This window comes from Rhinolophus ferrumequinum, chromosome 9 (genome assembly GCF_004115265.2).
Source record: "Rhinolophus ferrumequinum isolate MPI-CBG mRhiFer1 chromosome 9, mRhiFer1_v1.p, whole genome shotgun sequence".
Lineage (NCBI taxonomy): Eukaryota > Metazoa > Chordata > Mammalia > Chiroptera > Rhinolophidae > Rhinolophus > Rhinolophus ferrumequinum.
In genome coordinates, this window is record NC_046292.1 from 91,944,141 (window position 1) to 91,967,081 (window position 22,941).

The window sequence follows — 22,941 nt, forward strand, 5'->3', positions numbered from 1 at the left end:
ATGGTAATATTTTATCCAGCATATCTTAGTGTTTTTCAGTGTGGCAGCTTTTATTGTCTACCATGTTGCTGAAACAAATTCTGTTCTTTTCATTCTGTCAAAACTAGCAGAACTCACAATCTCAATCTTACAACTAATATTGGGACTAAATCCCTTCTTAACTGATCTCTTTCTTACAAATACACATTTATGTGGGAACTTTATTTGCCCTAGGTTAATGAGTTTACATTGAGAAATTAACCTACAGTGATTTAAGAAATACTGATTTGTGCTTTCAGTGTGTGAGTCTGCATGTCTGCCTGTAGCTGTTTGTTTGTTTTAATTTATTGGGTGACATTGGTTAATAAAATATATAGGTTTTTCAAGTGTAAAATTCTGTAGTACATCATCTGTATATTGTATTGTGTGTTCACCACCCAAAGTCAAATATCCTACTGTCACCATATATTTGACCCCCTTTTACCAGTTTTTACCTCCCCACCATGACCCTTTCCCTCTGGTAACCACCATACTCGTATGGTTGTCTTTGTGAATGTCTGTCTTGTTTGTTTGTTACTTTCAGTTTTATATCCCACTTATGCGTGAAGTCATATGGTTCTTGACTTTTTCCATCTGACTTATTTTGCTTAGCATGATATTCTCAAGATCCATCCATGTTGTCACAAATGGTGGTATTTCATCTTATGGATGAGTACTATTCCATTGTGTATATACACCACATCTTCTTTATCCAATCCTCTATCGAAGGACACTTTGGTTGTTTCCATGCCATGGCCACAATGAATGATGCAGTGAACATAAGGATACATATATCTTTACAAATACATGTTTTCAATCTCAGAATTTAAACAGAGAGCTAAGAGACTTAGTCATAAAAGAAGTAAGAAATCTGAACTTTTCGTTGAGGCTTAATTATGGAGATTATTAAAATTATAATACAATAATTATAATAATAGCTAACATTTATTGAGAACTTGCTATTCATATTACCTAGATTTTTTTCACTTAAACATCAAACCTACATGGTAAGTACTGCGATTATCCTTGTTTTATAAACAAAGACATGTTGATATTAATTTCTTACATTTCTGTGGCGATTTATGTTCTACAACACATTTCACCTACATTAGTGTACCTTGTGATTGGCTGTGGTAAATATTACTATCCTGGTAGTCTACAGAGAAAAGTAACTCCAGAGTTATTAAATGGTTATGCCAGTAACTCACAGCTGGCCTTCTGTCCATTCACTGGGTTAACTTTTCATTTCTTGGTCTTCTTCCTAGCTAGGGTCTAGTTTAAGGCTCTTAGAAATCAGGTATGTATTTACAATACATAGGAAATGCCATTATCCACATGTGTTGTATGTAATGCACACCCCCTTAACTGATCCAATGTGAGGAGGGCTACCGCCTGTATGGTGCTGTGGATGAGTGAAGAGAGCGCGGGGTGGAACAGGCTGAGGCCAGGCACAGCTCCTTGTCCTGACTGAGGGCAGTTGTGCAGCCGCTCTTGCCCCTCTTTGTTCTCCTGCACATTTGGGATGGTTGGACAGAATGACCTCTAAGACTTAGCTTTCAATGATTTTATATAGTTCTCTCCTAACACCAGCAGTCTTGCATGATAAAGAATAAAAATGAAGAGAGCAAATATTTTAAAAATCATTTTAAGTCTCTCCTAAGAATTTGACCGGTAAAATGTATGGTAGCAATAATGTTTAAAATTAATCTGAAGATGAAAGTAAGAAACCAGTCACATTTATAATGAGATCAAAGACAATAAAATACTTAGGAACAAATTTAACAAAAGAAGTGCAGAACTTACTTTCTGGAAGCTACTAAACATTGCTGAAAGAAGTTTTAAAAAACCTAGATAAATGGAAAGACCTAAGATAAATGTGTTCATGAACTGGAAGATGAAATATTGCTAAAGTGGCAGTATTCCCCATATTGATCTGCAGATTCGACATATCCCTATCAAAATCCCAGTTGACTTTTTTGCAGAAATTAGCAAGCTGATCCTAAAATTCATATGGAAATTTAAGGTACTGAGAATAGCTAAAATACTCTTATAGAAGAACAAAGTCAGAAGCCTCACACTTCTTGATTTTAAAACTTACCTTAAGCTATAGTAATCAAGCCTGTGTGGTGCTGTCATAAGGATAGATATACACCTCAATGGCGTAGAATTTAAGTCAGAAACAAACCCACACATTTATGGCTAATTGGTTTTCAAAAAAGGGAGAAAGAATGACCTTTTCCACAAATAGTGTTAGGATAGGTGCATATCCACATGCAAGGAAATTGGACCCTTTCATCATACCATACACAAAAAATTAATTAGAAATGAATGAAAGACCTAAATGTTAAAACAAAATTAGTAAAATTCATTCAAAAAATATAGGAGAAAATCTTCATGACCTTGGGCTAGGCAAAACTCTCTTGGACATGACAACAAAAGCTCATACTATCAAAGGGGGGAAAAAAGACAAATTAGACTTCATCAAAATTACAAAAACTTTTGTGCATCAAAGACACCATCAAGAAAGTGAAAAGATAACTTACATAATGAGAGAAAATATTTGTAAGTTATGTATCTGATAAAGGACTTGGATCTAGAATATATAAAAAACTCTTACAATTCAAATAATAAAAAGACAAGTATCACAATTTCAAAAATGGGCAAAGGATCTAAACACGTTTCTCCAAAGAAGGTAAACCAGTAGCCAACAGCGCATGAAAATACAGATGCTCAATTTCATTAGTCATCAGAGAAATGCAAATCAGAGTCATAAGGAGATAATACTCGTTACCCAATAGGGTAACTATCGTGAAAAAGAGAAACCATCATCAGTGTTGGGGAGGATGTGTAGACATGAGAATCCCAGTTCATTGCTGGTGGGAATGTAAAGTGGTGTGGCCACTGTGGAAAACAGTCTAGCAGTTCCTCAACAGGTTAATTGTTGAGTTGCCCCGTGACCCATAATTCCACGTGTAGGAATATACCCAAGAGAAATTAAAACATAATATCCAAATAAAAACTTGTGCATGAATGTTTATAGCAGCATTATTCACAATAGCCAAAAGATGGAAACAACCCAAATGTCCATTTACTGATGAATGAATAAGTAAAATGTCATATCCACATAATAGAATATTATTCAGCCATAACAAAGGAATGAAGTAGTGATTTATGTTGTAATATAGATGAACCTTGAAAATATGCTAAGTGAGAGAAGCCAGTTACAAAAGACCACATGTGTGATTCCATTCATATGAAGTGTTCAAAACAGGCCAAATCTATAGTGACAAAAAGCACATTTGTGGTTGCCTAAGGCCAGGAGGCTTGGCGACAAATGAGTGACTGCTAAAGGCTCTGGGGTGATGAAAATGTTCTAAAGTTGATTGTAGTAATGGCTGCACAGTTTCTCAGTATACTAAAAGCCATTGAACTATAGACTTTAAATGGATGAATTGTACTGGTATGTGAATTATGTCTCAGTAAAGCTGTTGTAAATAATAATGTTAAAAATTTAAAGAACTAGAAATTTCCAATCAATTTGACTAGTTACCCAAGATAATTTTTGGATCCAGATAAGAAAGGCTCCAGTACTTCCTAGCGCACATTCTAAATCCTGGGAAGGTGAGAGCCTGGCTTTACAGTCACACACACATTGATGTGAATCCTGTTTTAGAATGGCAAGTTGGCATAGCTTCTTTAAATCTCAGCTTCTTCATCTACAAAGGAAGTAATAATAATTCTCAGCTTATGGATTGCTCCGAAAATTAAATGAGTTTCTGTGTCTAAGGAGCTTAGCTCAAAGCAGTGTCCATCGTCAGCCGTGCCTTGGTTGTGGTCCAGCTGTGTGTGGAGAGAAAAGCCTGTGACCTGGCCCTTCCCTGTCTCAGCTGCTCCTTCTGCTTGGGTCACTGTCCCTGCTTCATAACCAACATGTTCCTGACCTCACGGGGAAACTGAGTTCAGGCTCCTTTTCTGGTGGGTGTTTCCTGACCGCAGCCAGCAGCTCTGTAAAGGCCCTGACTCTTTCCCTCCTTGCAAACCTGTCATTTCATTTCTGGCAGCACTGGTTTGCCTCTCTCTCCCTCTCTGTGCTGCCCGAGACTCGGGATGCTGCTCAGTTCTGGCCCCCCCCCAGCTTAGGACTTGGTGTTTGCCAGCTACTCAGTACTGGATGAAAGAAGAAACAGTGAGGATAGGGCCTACGTCGATTGTTTGAATAAGGTCACATGCTTACATTTGACTCCTCAACATTAATTTATTGGTAAATAGAATACTAACTCTTTTCTGTTGGGGACTTCTTTTAATGATTTGGCATCACACGTTTATCTAGTATATTTTGGAATGACACTATAGTCCTGACATTATATGACAGTATAGTCTTGATGTTAAAGTAAAAAGATAGACTTCAAGAAACCTAAATTTAATTATGAATTTAATTGTTACAACTCAATAGAAAATATAATATTGCTAGTTGGTAATAGATTGAGAAGGATTGCACCTAATATTTCTTCATTTTGAAAAGCTCTGTTTTGAAGGCATTCTGTGTGTCTTATAAACTGCCATGGAAAGTTGAAACTTTGGATTTCTAAGGTACTCTGTGAATTGCTAAAAGAAACCGAACATCTGAATTTCCATGGCAGTCCCACCATCATTTTTAATGATGTGGCATTGGTGTAGACGTGTACCGAGGTTGTGCAGTAAGTGAACCTGGTCTGTGTTTGAACTTGCACTGGGTCATAGTCTTGCCAAAATTGAGAAAACCTACTTAGAAAAATTCCCCTTATCCCTGTGCCAGTTTCTCTAGAAGCCAAAACTTTTCATCATAACATTCACCTTCCTGCTTCACCTGCAAAAGAACAAAGCTAAAGTAATTGAAATGTGATAAGTTATGATAATAATCTATCTAAACTGTATGAAGCCATTATTAGCTAGTTTGTATGTGTGTTATTACTATGACCTGGAGAATCTGGCATTCCTTGGTGTTTTGTGATAAACTTACCTAGATACAGGGACATGATAAAATTGTCTCAGCAGTGACTTAATTTTCTCCTTTTTTGTAGTCTTTTAAAAGTAGATGGATGCTGTCATTAAAGACCAGAGAATATTAAAACAATTTCATTACTTTCTTCAATTTATGACACCTTTCATCCATTCATTTCAAAATATTTATAAAGAATTCAGAAGCTCATTCCTGTAGCTAACACTTAAATGAAGTTGGTGTTGCAGTAAATATAACAGAGAAACTTTTGATTTAGAGCTGTGGAATAATTTATAATTCGGTGGCTGTGCAAGTTTCTAAATGAAAGTGATCACCACTTATTGACAATCCAAATGCATATCTGGTTTGTTTCTTTTAATTAACTGTATACCCTGTGAGCTAAATTACTCCCCTCTTCTCTCCCCATGAGCTCCAAAATAGCTTTATTAATAGGAATATGTGCTGTTTATGTTCTTAAAAAAATCAGGGTGGTCTTAGATGTCTGTCTTCCATTCTGGCATTTCCCTTTATACAACCCTTTTGAATTTTTTGTTTAAAAAACTGGCATTATGATAGCTTTTCTTTGGCGTAACGCCTGGGTCGCATATTGCAGCAACAAATTAGGAATGTCTAAGCCGTCCCTCAAAGAAAAATGTTTGTTATGAAAGTAGAGCTGATGTGACACTTAGAATTAGAGCTTCTTAACTTGTCTAAATGACAGTTAATGATCATTTTTTTCTTTTCTTTTTCTTTATTATTATTTTAAGGGGGGGGGGGGAGAATGAACAGAATGCCCAGAGGCTGAGGTAGGGTTTGGTTCACCAACCTGTTAGATGTCAAATATACTCTACTGATAATACATCTTTTGTCTCTTTTTTAGGAGCTAATTTTGTTACTCGAAAAATTAGCCGGTCAGTAGCTAAGATTTACCTTGGACAAATGGAGTCTTTCAGTTTGGGAAATCTGGATGCCAAACGAGATTGGGGCCATGCCAAGGACTATGTAGAGGTAGGAACTAACTCATGTTCTTAAAAATACCTGTGTCAAGTGCTGTTTGAAATTCCAGGCTGCTAGTGGGAAAGCATGACCTGGAGTTGGTAGCATGTAACATTTTGCTAATGCAGATATGTTCACACTCATACTGCTTTCGATTTAGGCTTGTTGGTTCAGCGTACATTGTCAATTATATTGAATGTTATTTGAATGAGGAAGCCTTTCACAATTGTTTAATTATTTAAAATGTGCCTGCCAGTGTTTTGGATGATGGATGAAAAAAAGGTTTCAATGGTATTCTTCCTCACTTTCTAAAGATATTTTTCAGCTCCCCAGTCTTTTGCATCCTCTCCCTTCTCCGTGCTCAATACACATGTAACTAACCGTGAAAGAATTCTGTGGTGTAAAGGTACTAGTTGTCAGATCTTCATGAAATACTGCCTAATTTCAATGTGTATAACCTAAGACCTTCAGATTTACATTATTCTACTAAATTACTCTATGAGTAATATTTTGTGGAGCTTCTGGTTCCTGCTGTTGAAGAGTCTGGTTATTACCCTATACATTCTTAAAGTGTGGCTTTGCACGCCAATCAACTTTGTCAACTAAAGAGAGATAGAGATGTTGATGATGCTATTGCAGAATAATGGATATAGTTGAAGGGAAATTCAAATTTTTACTCTTGGGATTTATATACGTACTAAGTTTTGGTTTGAGTTTCGTATGTTATATATATGTAAGTAATGTGATTTTTCTTTCAATGAATAGTTACGTTTTACCTTGCCTGATTAGTATGCTTTTAAATATCTCTGGTGGTTCTGTGGCCAGACATGAATGAACATGTTAGTGATATTGTCATTTTCCCTGTAGCCTGCTTGTCCTTGTTTAGGTGCTTGCAGATTTCCTGTGCTCAGGAGACTATTTCTGTCCTTAATGATTCCTCTCTGGGAAACCGGATCTGGCTTCCTTGGTCATTGATGTGATTCCAAAGGAACTTGAACATTTGCAGAAGAAAGCTAACAAGCCATTGGCTGGCTAACACAGAGGTTAGCTGCAGCAGTGTCGGTATTTTTGTTTATAACAATTGAAAATGTGTATTAACACCGATATTTATATTATGGACAAAAAAGAGTTCTGATTTTTTAAATTCTGAAAAGTACAACATTTACATCATTTAAACATGTTCTTCTGAGCTGTAATTACAGAGAAACATTTTATGACAGTAATCCTCAGATATATTTTAAGAACATTACATTAAAAAATATATAAGGCCACACTTTCAGAAATTATAAGAAAGTGGGAAAAAGGAGATATTAGCAAGAGAAGCTGAAACTTTCTTTTGTCTAACCTATGTGGTCTTACCTACTTAAAAATATGAGGCAAGTTTTGTAAAAATGCGTTATTTCTGCAATATTCCCATTTTGATGTACAGGATATACTTAGAGCCATATATATATATATATATATTTGTATCTGATATATACTTAGAGCCAACTGTATATATATATCTTTATCCAAACTCTTGTTCTCCAAATTCAGGAACTGAATAGATCATGTGTCATTCGATTTTATTTTACATTTGTGCACTGGGGTAAAGAAAATAAAAGTTTGTATTGGAACTCAGAAAAAGATTTTGACAGTGACAGAAACACTATACCAAAATGTTAATGCTTCTTACTAGTTACATTTATTTTCTTCTTTATACTTCTGTCTTTTCCTTATACTTGACATAATTATAAATGCACTTTTTAAATCAGGAAACAAAATAAATTTTAAAAATAGGCCAAAATATCCACCAAGAAATGCATGAGACTGTTGAATAAACCCATACGTGAGGAGAAAACCTTGGGTGAGCTCAGTGGATCTGGAGGGAGGACGCTGCTGTCATTCACTCCTCAGGTGGCCCCACCGGCACTGTTCCTGGGTGTAGCTCACGTCTTGGTACAAAGGGCCGGCATTTGTATTTATTTAACATAAAAGTATTTCATAAACCTTTTGGCTTAAAGACTTCACAAAGAATTTACAAATGATGTCATTTTGAAGATTCCTTGACAAGATGGTGTCAGTATAGCATGCCCAGAAGCCAAAATATTCCCGTGAGAGCAAGATGTTTTGGCCTTTCGGTGATAATATACAATTTTCACATTTTACAGAGAGACATGTACAAAATTAAGTCCTTCTCTGTGGCATTCAAGACCTGATGTGTCCCACAATACAAATGAGTTTTTCGAATTGAGAATCCCCCTGGGGTTCTGATAGTGACATGTGTTGCTGATGTAAGAAGCATTTCATAGTTCTCATTTCTTGGTTCTGAAAGAAGTCTTAATTTCTTGGTTTTTAAAAAAGTGTCGTTATAAGTAAGAATTCATAGTTTGCTCTCTCCGTTTTAAGAAATATTACCATCCCGTGCATTCCTAAATGTATTAAAATGAGGTTACTTCACAGACTTATGACTAAAAGTAGATGTTGCCATAATTAAAATCAGAAAGCATAAGAGTGAAAAAGAAGCAGCGTTTGTTTAAAATGCATCTGTTACTGGCCCTGTGATTAGCCTCAGAATGAAGAAGCCTTGGTAGGCTCAGATCAAACAAGTCATAATAGCATCTCATTTACACACGTTTTCATTTGTGTCATCCCTGTCACACAGACATGTTGTGGTGATAAATCTTTAGATTACGCCACTTACACTTTTAAATTTATGGATGAATTTTTATGATGAAGAGTGTTTGACAGAGGAGGTGTAGGTGATCCCAGCTGTGTCAGCGATTTGCTCTTCAGCCTTAGACGGGTTTTATATCTAAATTTACCCATCTGTGAAAAGGACATAATAACAACCCTGTAAAAAATTAGCTTTAATGTGCTGTACGTAACATGATTAGAATCTACCTCTGTCTTGTAAACATTTTTGTAACAATTTATACAAAACCACTGCCTGTTGCTGAGTCAGGTTCATTAACATCCATTTATAATCTTCTTTCCTAGATGAAAATGATTTTAAAATTATTTGAGTGCGTAAGAGGTTTTTCAGTTTGAAATGAAGACTATACAAACTATATTAAATTATATTGCACTTCAGAATAAACAAGTTATGTGCAGTTACATCTTTTCCAATACTTTATTATAAACACTTTAAACATACAGAAACATTGAATGACTTTTAACATGAATAGCTATTTACCCAACACCCAGATCCTAAAATTAACGTCTATAATTTTTGTTGCACTTTTAGAAAAAAATAGTATTTCAGAATTGCTGTAGTGCTAATGGAGCAAAGCTATAAATACTGAATTTACACAAACAAGGGTTAGCAAACTTTTGCATTTCTTAGGTGATATAGTCAGTTGGCAATTCAAACTTTTAAAATATTTTCATTTTTGTAAACTAACTGTGATACCTACCACACAACCTGTTCTCACGCCTGCCTATGTCCATGTACATTAAGAAGCCCCTCGTATCTGTGAGAACACCTCGGGGCTGTATACCCCATTCAAGCAAATTCACCTAATCAGTATTGTACTAGTGGTCCTGAAAACTGCAAGAGAGAATCCGTAGCTTCTCTGGGTAACACTGTTCCTTCAACATACTCGTATCTTCTGTTGAGTACTTAGCCATGGCCATAGTTCTAGTGGCTACAAGTGACAGTCTTCTAAACTTTGTCCAAAGTCAACTAAGCCTGCACAATGCTATATTGCACAACGGTAAGCTAGCTTCTTTATTTTAGGACAGACTTCTCAAAACTTACGGGAATGTGTACTGTAGCCTGCCCAGTTTCTCAAACTTACTTACCTTTCCACCATTTTAATATATAATAAGTATTAACATCTGGCAGGACAGAGTTGGGAAATGGCACCACATGTTTAAATAAAATTAATGGTAACAGTTTGGTTAACAAGGTCCCACTGTGATCCCACCTTGACAGAAAACTAGCTGGAACACAGCGGCAGCCAGAAAATATTGAGAGGTAAGCTAATTGATAAGGACTGCGATGGAAGTAGCTTTAAGCTTTCACCACTCACGAGCTGCTCCCTTGCTCTTGGGATACACAAGTAATCAAGTGACCGAAGTCTGAGCTCTTTCCAGGACTCAGTAAAAAGCCATTATTGCCAACAGCTGACCATACAGATGCTCCTGAGCAGGTCTGCTGGTGCAGAAGCAGTGGGGTGGGGGGCCGTTCAGATTGCTGGGGGAGTGTGGAGATTCAGCTACATTGTAACATTATATTCACACACACCTTTTCTTTCTTTCGCTTTTCTTTTTTTTTTTTGGCAGGGAGCACAGATTAATAACAAAAAGCGTCTTTTAGAAATTAAAATAATTATTGGGCATTTATTATGTGCCAGAAACTTTACAAAGGACTTTATATGCTTTATCTTACAGAGTACGTACAACAGTCCTGAAAGGTAGAGAGTATGTCCTCATTTTATGATGAGGGAACTAAGAGTTGGAGAGTTGAGATAACATATTCACCCAAAACCACGGCCAGCAGAGGTGGAGGAAGCCAGAACCCCAGGCCTGGCCTGATACCTAAGCCATGTTCATAACCACTCATTTATATTAAGGGGAGGGGAGGGACATTAGCAGCGGGGTCTGAGTAACCTTCCATTTCCCAGAGAGACAGAAAATGACGCTGCTCTTACTTTTCTCTTTCTGCCATAAATAGTCCAATGGGAAGAGAAATATCTGGAAGAAAAGAGGCTGGCTGAGAGAGCTGTCTGATCTTGTTGAACTTCAACAGATTGAGTGTATTAGGCAACAAGGCAAAGGTTGCGTTTGGGCAAAGTGGGTAGTTCAGTTTGTCTACTGGCTTTTAGACGAGTTCACCTTCATTATAGCTTTCAGTTCTCAGCTGGTAAGAGGCCTGGGGAACAGTGGGAGCCTCTGGCTGTGGGGAGTAGACTGTGGACAGAGCTGGGAGAACTGACCACTGTCCCCCAGTCCTTTCTTTTCATCTAGTCTGCAAGGGAAAGCTTCATTATTACAACAGCATCAACCACCTTTGTTTTTTTGTCCCCACATTCTGGAGAATACCTTGATTTCTTCTTGTGTTGGAGTTCTCTAAGTGTTCGTGGTACCAGCACCCATTCTTTAGTAAGGTCTCACTTAACGGAAATGCAGAAAGTCATAGTTGCTTTATGTCCTCTGGCCAAGTCTCGATCGCAACAGCGGCCATGCTCCCAATTCCCAGAAACTGTAGGCCCTGTTTAAATTGTTGTTTTAATAACTGAAGCCTGCACCATCCATGTTTCTAGAATGGATTATTCATTTAGTTTTCATCCACAGACAATGTAGAAACATGGAGGTGGGTGCATTTTTAGATCATATTTTCAGTTGTATATTTAAAATATAAAATTGATCATCTGCCATTAAATTAGAAAAGTTACTCTCGGCAAATGTATGTAAGTACATGTGTGTGGAGAGAATGGAAATGAATACAGAATGGACTTGCGTATGCAGTCGGTACAGTGCCTGTGGAAACGGATTATGAGACTGTGTGTGAATGGCATTTAGGTTCTAACGGGCAGCGATCACCACGTTAAGGTGGACGCCTGTACTCCTCCCTTACTCCCTGGGTGCCAAGTGTCATCCTACCATCGTGGCTCATAGAATGCCTGCTTGGACCTAAGAAAGTATGGCTCTCTTCCTGACAGTAAAAGTCCTTTGGAAAACAGTGGGAAAAGCGCTTTTTTCATTTGGATTATGATGCTCACCCAGTTGCATTGGAAGTATCATCGGATTCCCAAAGCTTTCTCCTTTCACCCCAAGTGGGCCTGCTCACACCCTGCTCGCTGAGCCGCTTCTGCAGTCGCCTCTGCTTTCTCTGCCCCTCCATCGTCTCTTCTGTCACTGGTATCTCTCACTTCATACCTGCTTCCGCCCACAAATGGAAACTGGCTATTTAATTTTAATAACAAGACCATGCATGTGATATAGATGTAATTGCCTCAGAAAATATGACATCATCTAAATTTAGTGATGATTTTGCCTATAGCAGATATATATCTTTAATATCACATGCTTTATTTTGATACTAATGCACTCTGGGAAGGACAAGAAAAGTATTTGCAATCAGGGTAGTCTTTCTCTTATTTTCATTTAACCCTTGCCCACAAACACCCAGAAAATAATCTCTCTCTCTCTCCCTCCCTCCCTCTCTCTGTCTCGCTGAGTCTCTCTCCTTCTCGTAAGAATCAAAATGCTCATTTTTAAATTCATTCTAAAGTACTATTTGGCTTTATCCTACTTCTTAGTGCTGTATTGCAGGAAATCATTTACTAAAATTGCGTGTTTTGTCCCCGCAGAGCCCTGGCGCTGACGCCCTGCTCTGTAACTTCCTCAGACCACGTGCCTGCTCCTTGCTGCTGTCCCAGGAGCCCAGGAGACAGGCTCCCAGGCTTGGCCTCAAGGGATCCTTTCATACAAATGTGTTAATTTTGCCTTTGCATCCAAAGCCACAAAGCAAAAAACATTTACCAAATAGAATGTTCCCCAAGCCAAAGACACACATTTCATTTTCTACTTCTGTTTACTCCATTCTAGAAAATATGTCTTCTGCTTATTCTCTGCCATGGAATCATGGCTGTGAAGTCTCAGAAATTCTCCTGATTCTTTCTTTTAGGCAAAGAAAAAGTTTGATCCCCACTATAAGTGTTTGGTCATTTGCATTTGTACAATCTGTTATTTCTTTTTCTACCTGTTAACTTTAGTAAAACTGGAAGCACCGATGGCTTTGTCTGGAGCACTTAGATCTGAACTTGGGCACTGTGATGTTCCCACTGACTGTCTGCTCTCCAGGACAGTGGCTGTGAGACCAAGAGGCAGATGCCTGCAGGAGAAGGCACTGCTTCGGACTCTTGTGTGGAATAGATATTGTGCAGGAATAAATGCTAGACACTTGGACTTGCTAGTGAAATAGCTTTAATGACTTTGTTCCATGGTCTGTCTTCTGTGCCTTATTGGAATTAATGAATAGTCCAAAGCCACTATCCTCTTGGCACCAAATGGCCAAAGGGTTCCCCGTGTACCTTTTGGAGTTGCTTCAGAAACTGTGGCTGTAACATGCATGCAAGCTAAATATACCAAATGGATGAATTTGGGGTACCGTTAAGTGAAGATCCCATTTTCATTTTAGAAAAGAAAAAGATAGACTTAGGCTTCTACTAACCCCAATTAATTCTAAAGTTCAATTTTACAGAAGCCAAATTATACCGGGGTAACAAAAAAATGTATGCAAGTGGACACTTTGGTCAACGTTGCTCAAGCAGTAGTTTGCTGTAATCAGAAGTGTCTGGACGCTGATGGCAACCACTTTGAGCACCTCTTCTAATTGCAAAAGTCAAACGTGACTTGTATTCATCTTTTGTTATTGGTATATATTGAATATTACAATTTTAATACAGTTTTTCTTTCTTAAAATGTGTATACATTTTTGTGGTACCCTCTGTATAAAGGCAAAATTGATAAACCATTTGCAAAATTGTCTTTGCATTGTTGATTTAAGCCTCACATGGAAATTGTTAGTAATTTCCTAAAGAAAGAGATGGAATTACTCCTTAGTATGCTTCCCCAGCTGCCTCTCAGAATTAAGTCGAATGTTTGAGATCACTTTGGCTATGTTTTGTCATTTCATAAAGAGAATGGTTGGGCTTAAATCATGACTGCTCATTACTTCATGCATAGTTTGAGTAGACCGAGATCTCTGAGAATAAAATCGTTCTCCACAAACACAGGACGTGATGTGGTGCCAGTCTCTCAGGGAAGCTCCTTGAAGCTGGGATCTGGCTGTCGTTCCTCTTTGTTGTAATTGCGTCTCTGGCATGCATGGTAGAGAACTGCTGCCTGATAAATACTTAAACTTAGTGGAACCACCTTATCTGAGCATTTCTTTATAAAACTTATAAAAATGAATATGTATATATGAAATGTGGTTTATTCCTCTTACTGTTAACAGATTGTGTCCTATACCTACCATAAGACATTTCCCACTGAATGTGATCTTACCAAATTTCAGTTTTAGTTGTGATGGATTTACTTAATTCCAGCAAAATGTTTTCAAGGTATGCTCTCTCTTATTGCATGCAGACCATAAAGGAAAACTGAAAAGTGTCCATATATTCTCATACTGTGGCAAGTTTCCCAATTATCGCTAGATTCTACTATTTTTACACTTTATTCCTATTTTTAAAAGAAAGATATTTGAGCAGATGGGAACAAATGGAAAGGGAGAATGATTACACTGGCCCTGACTTATAAGACACAATTTTAAAAATCACAAAAGTAGCATTAGTTTACTGGACCAAATGCCCCTCAGTATGACCGGTAACTGCTATCTGCTTACTCAGATAAGTAAGTCATAATTGTGTGGTCATCCCTTCCTCTCAGTTTCCAAGAGTCTCATTTAGTTGAGGATTCTACTAGATTGAGTGAGATTTCCATCACAGATTTTATTCTGGAAAACTTTCACTCATCCATTCCTTCCCCTCTCTCTAACCTGCCTCCTGGTCCATATCCCCCTACTAACACACACACACAAACACAGCAGGTCATTTTTTAATAGTAATAGGCTTTTGTTTAAATACATGTAAAAGTGAACTTAAACATTCTTAGAGTTATTTGATAGTAGCTGTAGAAAATCCGCAAAGTGTGCAGTTAGAAGAAAAGAGAACCATTGTGCAGTATCTTTTGGGGTTCTCTAAGTGTGTAGTTTCATCCCCCCCCCCCCCCCCGCACATTACCCACATGTTCAGAGCTCAGATCTCTGTTCCCAGCTCGCCCTCCAGCCTGACTCATGAAGTGGAGTGGTGTGCCTCAGCCCCTGGGCCCACGGGGTGTGGGTTGCCTGGGTGGAGCCCGGGTAGGCAGGTAGCATTCCAGGAAGGTGAACGTGGCCTTGCCTTTTGGCCGTTTTGTAAGCAGAGCCACACAATACAATGCTAGTCTGGGTGTGGCCATGGCATCTTCCTCCTTTTATCCATTGCGAAGGCAAAGATTGGAATCCTGGGGGCTTCCTGGTTTCCTGGTGTTTTTTTTAATAGTGTCTGTTTTAGGCCAAGAATTACTTGCTAATTTTCACTGGATCTTAAATTTCAAGTTTGAAAACAAAATACAAAGAGCTTTCACTAGATCTTTTTTAAACCCCTGAAGGTTATCCTCTTGTATTTGTGTTTGCTTTATCATTTACATCTTTATATTTGATTCTCCCAACAAATGTCAGCCTCTGATTAGGAGAGCAGGAATTATTAATTGCATTTTCCATATGGAGAAGCCGGCTTTGAAAGGAGAGGCCCTGGCCGGAAGTCCTGCTGTGCTAAGCAATGGGTCCAGCGCCCCACTTTCTCTCCAGTGCAACCCCTGTGTTCCTGTAACAGCACAAGGCTTCTCGCTGATGCTTGGTGTATTTAGTCATTCCTGTGAGATTTTAAAGCCATTGTTGTCACTGACTTCAAATGTTGACCATTTAACGAAGTATGCTTACTCCACTAGGAATTATAAATAAACTAGCACTCTCATTAATGGCCTTTTAGAATTTCTACTCATCCTGTGAAATAAAGAGCACAGATAAGAGAAATTGAGTTAGAAAGAAACTATGAAACATTGGAAGAGTCAAAAGTTAAAAGGCCAGGTCGCATGTCCTAAATAGGAGACTTCCTCTGAAGTAGGGATTCATTTTATAGTTGTACAATCATATAATTTGAAGAAGATATCAACTCTGCACAGGAAATACAGGTTTAACAGAAATCGTTTCATTTGATACTTATCTTCAAAAAACCTGAAGTAAGAAGTTTGAAGAAACGGCATAGGTGGCTGAAATTCCATTGCCTTTTGTCAGTGGCACCTGAAAGCTTCATTGTAGTTAACTATCTGCTGGAGCCTTTGGGAAACCAAAGCTTCATTAACTGGCTGGGCCCAATGAGTCATCTATTAAAATTAGCCCTAATGAATGACCGGTTTGCTTGTTTAAGTATGTGTGATATAGGGCTCGGGATGCTAGGAGGCCAGTGAGGCTCAAAGAATTATGAGTCCGCTTAGGTAGTTAAGCATTTCAGCAGGATCTTGCCTGACTCACCTGCACTGACATTTCCTCCCCCCACCTCCCTCCCCCCCTCCCTCCCTGCCTCTCCCCCCCTCTCCCTCTCCTTCTCCCTCCCTCTCTCCCTCTCTCCCTCTCCTTCTCCTTCTCCCTTTCTGTCTCTTTCCCTCTGTGGGGACAGAGCCAGGAGTGCAGTTTCCAGGCTCTCAGCGTCACGTGGGAAGGTGCTGGCTCAGGTAGTAAATGGCCATCGACTGTGATCAAATGGCCATCAGTTGTGGCTAGTTGGCCGTCAGCTGTCAGCTGTAACCAGTGAGCCATTGGCCTCTAATATAACTGCCGTGGCTACGCTAGCAGCAAAATGGGGGCTAGCAAGAAGGTGGTGGCTGAGCCTGCAAACAGCGGCGTGTGGATTGCGGATTGCAGAGGGGCGGATTGCAGCTAGCAAATGGGGAGTCGGTCGGTCGGTTGGCAGAAAAGCGGACAGCAGGTCGCACGTCGTGTGAATCCAGCCCCCAGTGAGACCATAGTGGTATGACTCCCCTATCTATGGCTCCGTGGGTGTTCCTTTTTGGCCTCACCATGTCCTGTGTTCTTATGTGGGGAGCGGGAGCTGAGACCCCGCAGGCCACCCCACGTGACACCCTCTCTCCCTGTCGTGACACCCTCTCCCCCCCCCCCCCCCCCCCCCGTCTCCCTCACGCTCTCTCTCACTCTCTCTCTCAGTCTCTCACTCTCTCTTTCCCTCTCCTCACTCCCCCTCTCACTCCTTCCCTCCCTCCCTACCCCTCCTTTTTTCCTCCTTCCCCTCTCTTCCACTCCGTCTCTCTCAGTTGGTGGGTGGTGGGGACAGTATCACAGACTCTTACTTCAGAGTGTTGACATGTGGAGCTTTCTCCCCATAACTTGGCGCAGAAGGCCCTCTGGAAGTGTGATGAACTGGGGTTGTGCCCCCTGCTGGCCAGCACCCTGCACTGTTGGACAGCATGGCAGGAAGAGGTGGCTGCTGGGCTTTTTCTCCTACAGCTGGTTTTCATACAGAATGGACTAGTGAAAACATCACGAGAAGAAAGGGGTGAAGTACAGGAGAACCATGATTATCACTTGAGTTTGTGTTAAATATTCAATGACAGTTTTTGCACCAGCAAGAATTGTAAAATCTTCAGGTAGCGCTAACCTTCCATCTTGGTCGTGTGTTTGAGACGTGGCTAGCCAGTCTGTTTGAATAACTGGGAAATCATTGTGTCCAGGGTGGCCCTTTATTTTGAACTATTCTAATTGTCATTTGTTGTTGTTTTGTTAAAAACAATCTTTTCTAAATCTGAAATACCATTAATTAAAATGTAATTTTAGTTCCAAGTTTAAGACCTTACTGAGTACTGAACTGTATAAACGATTTGACACTCTTCACAAGCTTACTTACAGTAGTCTAGCGAAATGGATGCTGTTATTCCTTTCCTCCCCCAGAGACAAAAAACAAGACTTGGAGAGAGACAAGAACATGGTTAGTCTCGGATGGGCTCTGTCCTTACACATTTCTCTTTAGCAGCCCTCCCTGCTTGGAGAGCCAGCTCTGTGCCCACCCCTGATGGGCTCTCCACCTCCCAGAAGGCTGCCGTTCCCCTTGGTGCAAGCAGACACCTTCATCTATTTCTCCATCAAAACCATCAGTGTCTCCACCACGGTATGGGGACAGAGTCCCAGAGAGCAGTTTCCAGGCTCTCGGCCTCAGGTGGAAAGGTGCTGGCTCGGTTCTTAGATGGCCACCAGCTGTAATCAGATGGCCACACGCTGTGGCTGGGTGGCCATCAGCTGTTACCGGTTAGCCATTAGCCACTAATATTAGCCCTCCGGCTATGCTAGGGGGTTGATTGGTTGGCAGAGAAGTGGATGGCAGATTGCGGTTAGCAAGTGGGTTAGCAAGCAGATTGTGGATTGCGGGTCGTGTGGATCCTACTTCCTGTGTCTTGCCTGGCCGCTGGTGAGACTGGGGTGTGGGAGGACCCCTTGTCCAGGTACTGGTGGATGTTTGCTTTTGTGTCTCCACCAGCCGCCAGCGAGAATATAGTGATATGACTCCCCTATCTATGGCTCTGTGGGTGTCCTTTCTGGCCTCACCATGTCCTGCGTTCTTGTGCGGGAGTGGGACCAGAGTCCCTGCATGCCACGCGGAGTAAAGGCTGGTAATGGGAGCGTGCTCTTCAGTGTCCTGCCAGTGTCTCTTGCTGGCTCTGTGGAGCCAGGTCCCTCCTGCTCCCGAGTATGCCCTTGCCGTGTGCCTGGCTTACACTGGTCCTTGGATCGAACCCAGCCTTGTGCTCTGCTCATCTCATCTCCAGGTCCTCTCTGCCTCAGGCGTAGCCCGCGCAGCCTCCTCCTTACCTGCTTGACCGTCCCGGGGGGCCCTGTAGCCGCCCCCGCCCCCACATTCACATGCCTTCCAGTCCCCACCAGAGCCTTCACCCCACCTTGGCTGGACAGCCTCTCACAGACATACAGCTGCCCATGTCTGAGCACCACAATGGCCCCCTTTTGCCCTTCAGAACACCTGAAACTTTGGGGTGCTTAGCTGTGTTTATTGAATGAATACCTGAGAGTGAATGAACCTCAAACCAGATTAGCTCCATTGGTTTCTTTAACTTAAAAACTGAAGCAGCTTCAGGCATAATCCTGCCCAGCCTCTTCACTCAGCAGGTAAAGGATCTCAATATTCACAGACATTTACTGACTTGAGGTCAAACAGATAGTTCAGGGTTTAAATTCAACTCCGATCTCTCGTGGTCTTCCCACTACACTATCTGTCCCATCACATAACCAATGAAAGTGCTACATGATGAATTTTGCCATAACTATGGAGACTGGTCATTTGGGGATTTACGCCTCCATTAGGAGTGACACTCAGCTGCAGTGACAGAGCTGACCAGGGGTTACTTTTACTCACCCCGAGAAGTCCCGAGTGAGGTGCAGGCCACTGTGTGATTCACACATGCCAGGGCCAAATTTCTGATCATTCCTTTTCTTGTGCCCCGAGGGTGGCAGCAGCCACCAGCCACAGTCCCAGCCCCCTCCACAGCCCAGCCGTCCTGTGCTGTCCCCCAGAGTCTGTGCCAGTCTCTGGGTGACCAGCACTATCTCCGTCCTAGCCAGAGCCATGGCCCATGGCCACTCTGCTCTGGAAGGGCTTCGTGACTCACAGACTTGGGTGCAAGGAGACCAGAGAATGAATGGGTGCTGCAGGAGACACAGGCCTACATCCAAGTGGTGTGTGCAGAGGCGTGGCTGTGTGCTGGCCACAGGGAGGGGGCCCAGAGGGGCCCTGAGTGGGAGACTGCCCCCGGGAGTTTGTGTCGGGCGCTGTCCCCTACATTTGGACTTCATGTGACTGTGAACACCCACCTTAACTGGATGTGCAAGAAGTGAGAGTGCATACTGTGGTCGCTTTAGACACTGTATTTAAAGGTTCACTTTTTAAAAAGTGTTTGTGATAGCCCGGAGGTGCTCAGCCTAACCCAAATCAGCCGCTGTTGGTTTCCAGAATTGCCACAGCGCCTATTTTAGGACTGCTAACAGCTTTTCTGCCTGTCAAGAAAACCATGCAGGTATATGGTAGAGATCTACTGTTTTATTTTTCCTTCCTTTTTTCCCCTACACCCATTTACTGGTGTAGATGGAAACATAGTGCAAAACTAGATTTGTCTCATTTACATAAATCTCCCTGTTAGCTTTCCGTTTTACCATATCTGCATTTTTGTGTTTGACCTATTAGGGCTTTTTTGGTTTATAAGGGAAAAAAAGTGCTTCCCTCAGCAGAACCATCTGGCCTCGTTTCCTGTTCTTCAGCAACTAGATGTGTATTCTAGCAAGGCCAGGCCTGTGGTTTTCTGAGTGCGGCTGTTACACTGGTGGTCTGAGAATTCAACTGGAGTGATGGAAAAGTTATACTACAGCCTTCTTTCAAGGTGAAAAAAATGCATATAATTGTCATTTTTGACATATATTTTATTCTGTAACTGGAATTCAGTCTTTTAAAAAGAATTACACCATTCTGTTCTTTGAGGAAGAAAAGTTGCTTCTAAATAGTGAGCTACCAATTTTGCATGCCAGCAAATTGAGGTGACTGAGAATATAATCGAGAAATGTTTACAACATACAACTTTTCTTAAAGGTTCCATTAACAATAGCTAGTTTTTTCTTAATTGAGATACAGTCGACATATAACATTATATTAGTTTCAGGTGTACATCATAACAATTCTATATGTATATCGTCAAATAAACATACACATTTTAGGAAAGGAAAAAACTGTATTAAAATTGTAGTAGAATGAATGACGCTAACATTCATTTGATTAACGCCATCTTTTGAGCAAACGTCACACTACACATTGCTACCGTAATTCAATTCAACTTTGAAAAGTAACAACATAGATAATAACATCTCTTAAAATGTGTGCATTTTTTTGGCACCTCCAGTATGTGTGTGTGTGTGTGTGTATATATATATATATATAATCACAGAATGATCACCACAAGTCTAGTTAACATCCATCACCATATATAGTTATAAAATTTTTTTCTTGTCATGAAAACTTTTAAGATTGAGTACTCTCTTAGCAACTTTCAAATACATACTATAGTATTATTACTCTAGTCGCCATGCTATACGTTACATCCCCAGGGCTTATTTATTTTATAACTGGAGGTTTGTACCTTTTGACTGCTTTCACCCATTTTACCCACCCTGCAACCCCTGTCTCTGGCAACCACCAGTCTCTTCTCTGTATCTATGAGCTGTGTTTTTGTTGTTGTTTTAGATTCTAAATATAAGAGAGATCATACAGTATCTGTCTTCCTGTCAAATTTATTTCAGTTAGCATATTGCCCTCAAGGTCCATTGATGTCAAAAATGGCAAGATTTTCTTTTTTATGACTGAATAATATTCCATTGTGTATATATGATAGTTTTCTTAAAGAATCAAATAACAATTAACAATAAAGGATCAAATTAACAATAAATAGTAATAATAAGCAAATTTCATAACTGAAAGACTCATTAAACTGGGCATTAGATTTTGTAGTTTGCTGTTGTAACATTCCACAAATTTTGAAATTTATGTAACCAAATGTGCACTTATTTTTCATTTTCTGAAATGCTACTTTGTAATGTAACATCAGTTTCAGAAACAAAATAAATCAAAAGCTTTTTTAGAATCAAAAGGTTTTTATTTGTATATGTGCCTCCCTCCCTCCCTCCTTTCCTTCCTTCCATGCATATCACGTGGCAGATCAGATACACAGGCTACAGGAGAGAGTGAGGAATACCTCATGGCATTTTTTTCCTTCTTTGTAGGTATCATGTTCATTAACCAGTAGGCATTGCACTTCACAAATTTTACGGTAATGAATTTAAAGTGCTTAACCTAATGCCTAGCACATTGGAAGGACTCAAAAATGTTAGAACCCTCTCCAAAAATTAGGTCGCTTTAATTAGGTCACTTCTTTTTAGTGATTAGGAATGATAAGCACTCAAATAATGGTCTGTGAAATCTCTGATTCATCCTATAAATTTAAAAAATGTAACCTATGACTTACTGTTTTTACGGAAGGGTTTAGAGATATTAAAAGAAACTCTGCACCCAAGGATTCAGTTACTTGTGCTGTTTCCCCCCCAGGATGAGTCTGATCCCCCTGGGACCTTGCTTAGCCTAATGCTGTTGGAAGGTGTGCAGAACTGAAGGGAAGACTCATTTTAAACTTAGGAGGAAGAGAAAAAGTTAAAAATTGAGACTAATAGAAGTTAATGAGGAACATTTAAATCCTTTTGTGGTTCGATTTACGTTGCAAGTCGGTGTGGTTAAAGCTATTATTATATGCGTGTGGTAGCATCCTTTCTCTGCTAAATTCTTTTCCTTTGAAAATGAGCCAGTGCAACATGGAAGACATATCGTACCCCTGTGATTTTTGTTCATTCTTTTGATAAATGCCACATTTTTTAAATGTGGGAAAGAACATGCACAAGGAAATTAAAATATAAAGGTCTGCTTTTGGAGTTTGGGGTTTTGGGATTTGTTTGTTTGTTTGTTTGTTTTTGCCATTTCCCCCTTATTTGACAGATTACTGAATAAACCATAGTTATCAGCAGACTTACCATTTCTAACTGTCTCTTTGTGCTTAAAAATTTATTTTGGGACGGGAAACATTCTCCAAACCCAGAAGGTACACTTAATATGCCAGTTTTCATTTGAGAAGAATTACTTTTCAGTTGTAGGTGTTTTGGGATGCAGCCTGACTCAACATCCAATATTAATGGTTCAAAGATAGAGCAGCTGAACTTTCTGACTCACCTTCTTTGGGAGACATTAGCATATTCCTGGAGACAATTTCCCTACATCTGGGTTCTTGGATCAGTATGTAGGAAAAGCATATTACTTTCAGAAACGTTACTCTTGGATGGCTCTGTCTGTTACCCAGCTCAAACAGTGTATGGTACGCATGGCTGCTTTCTTTGTGTTAGAAATAAGCTAAGTATCACTGCATCCCTGACTGCAGAGTCCAAGCTGTGGGAGCACATCCTGCATCAGACCACTTTGAAAAAATACTCCAACCACTGGGATGAATAAATAAGCCAAACCATATTCATGCAGAAATCACCGCAGTAGTCATAGAGGTTGTACAATGATTCCAGGGAACGGTTAATGTAGTGAACTTCTTTGTGATAAAATTAATTCATCAGTTGCCCTTTTCCAGAGTTATCAGTGATTCTTCTTAAAAACACAATGCCGATTTTTCTACAGCAAATTTTTAAAGTTAATATTCAACTCATCCAGAAAAGTCTTCTAGCACATATTTTCTAGAGGGAATTAACCTTATGAGCTGCTTTTATTAGAATAAAATTATACTTGTGGAACTTTCTATAAATGGAGCCT

At 40.0% G+C, this 22,941-nt stretch overlaps 1 protein-coding gene across 1 annotated transcript in view; it reads left to right on the plus strand.

Annotated features, from left to right (window-relative positions):
- Positions 1–22,941, plus strand: part of GMDS (GDP-mannose 4,6-dehydratase) — a 659,903-nt gene that overhangs the window by 310,792 nt on the left and 326,170 nt on the right. The window contains 1 exon segment of the mRNA XM_033115015.1: positions 5,877–6,004. Within this exon segment, the coding sequence (XP_032970906.1) occupies positions 5,877–6,004 (128 nt within the window).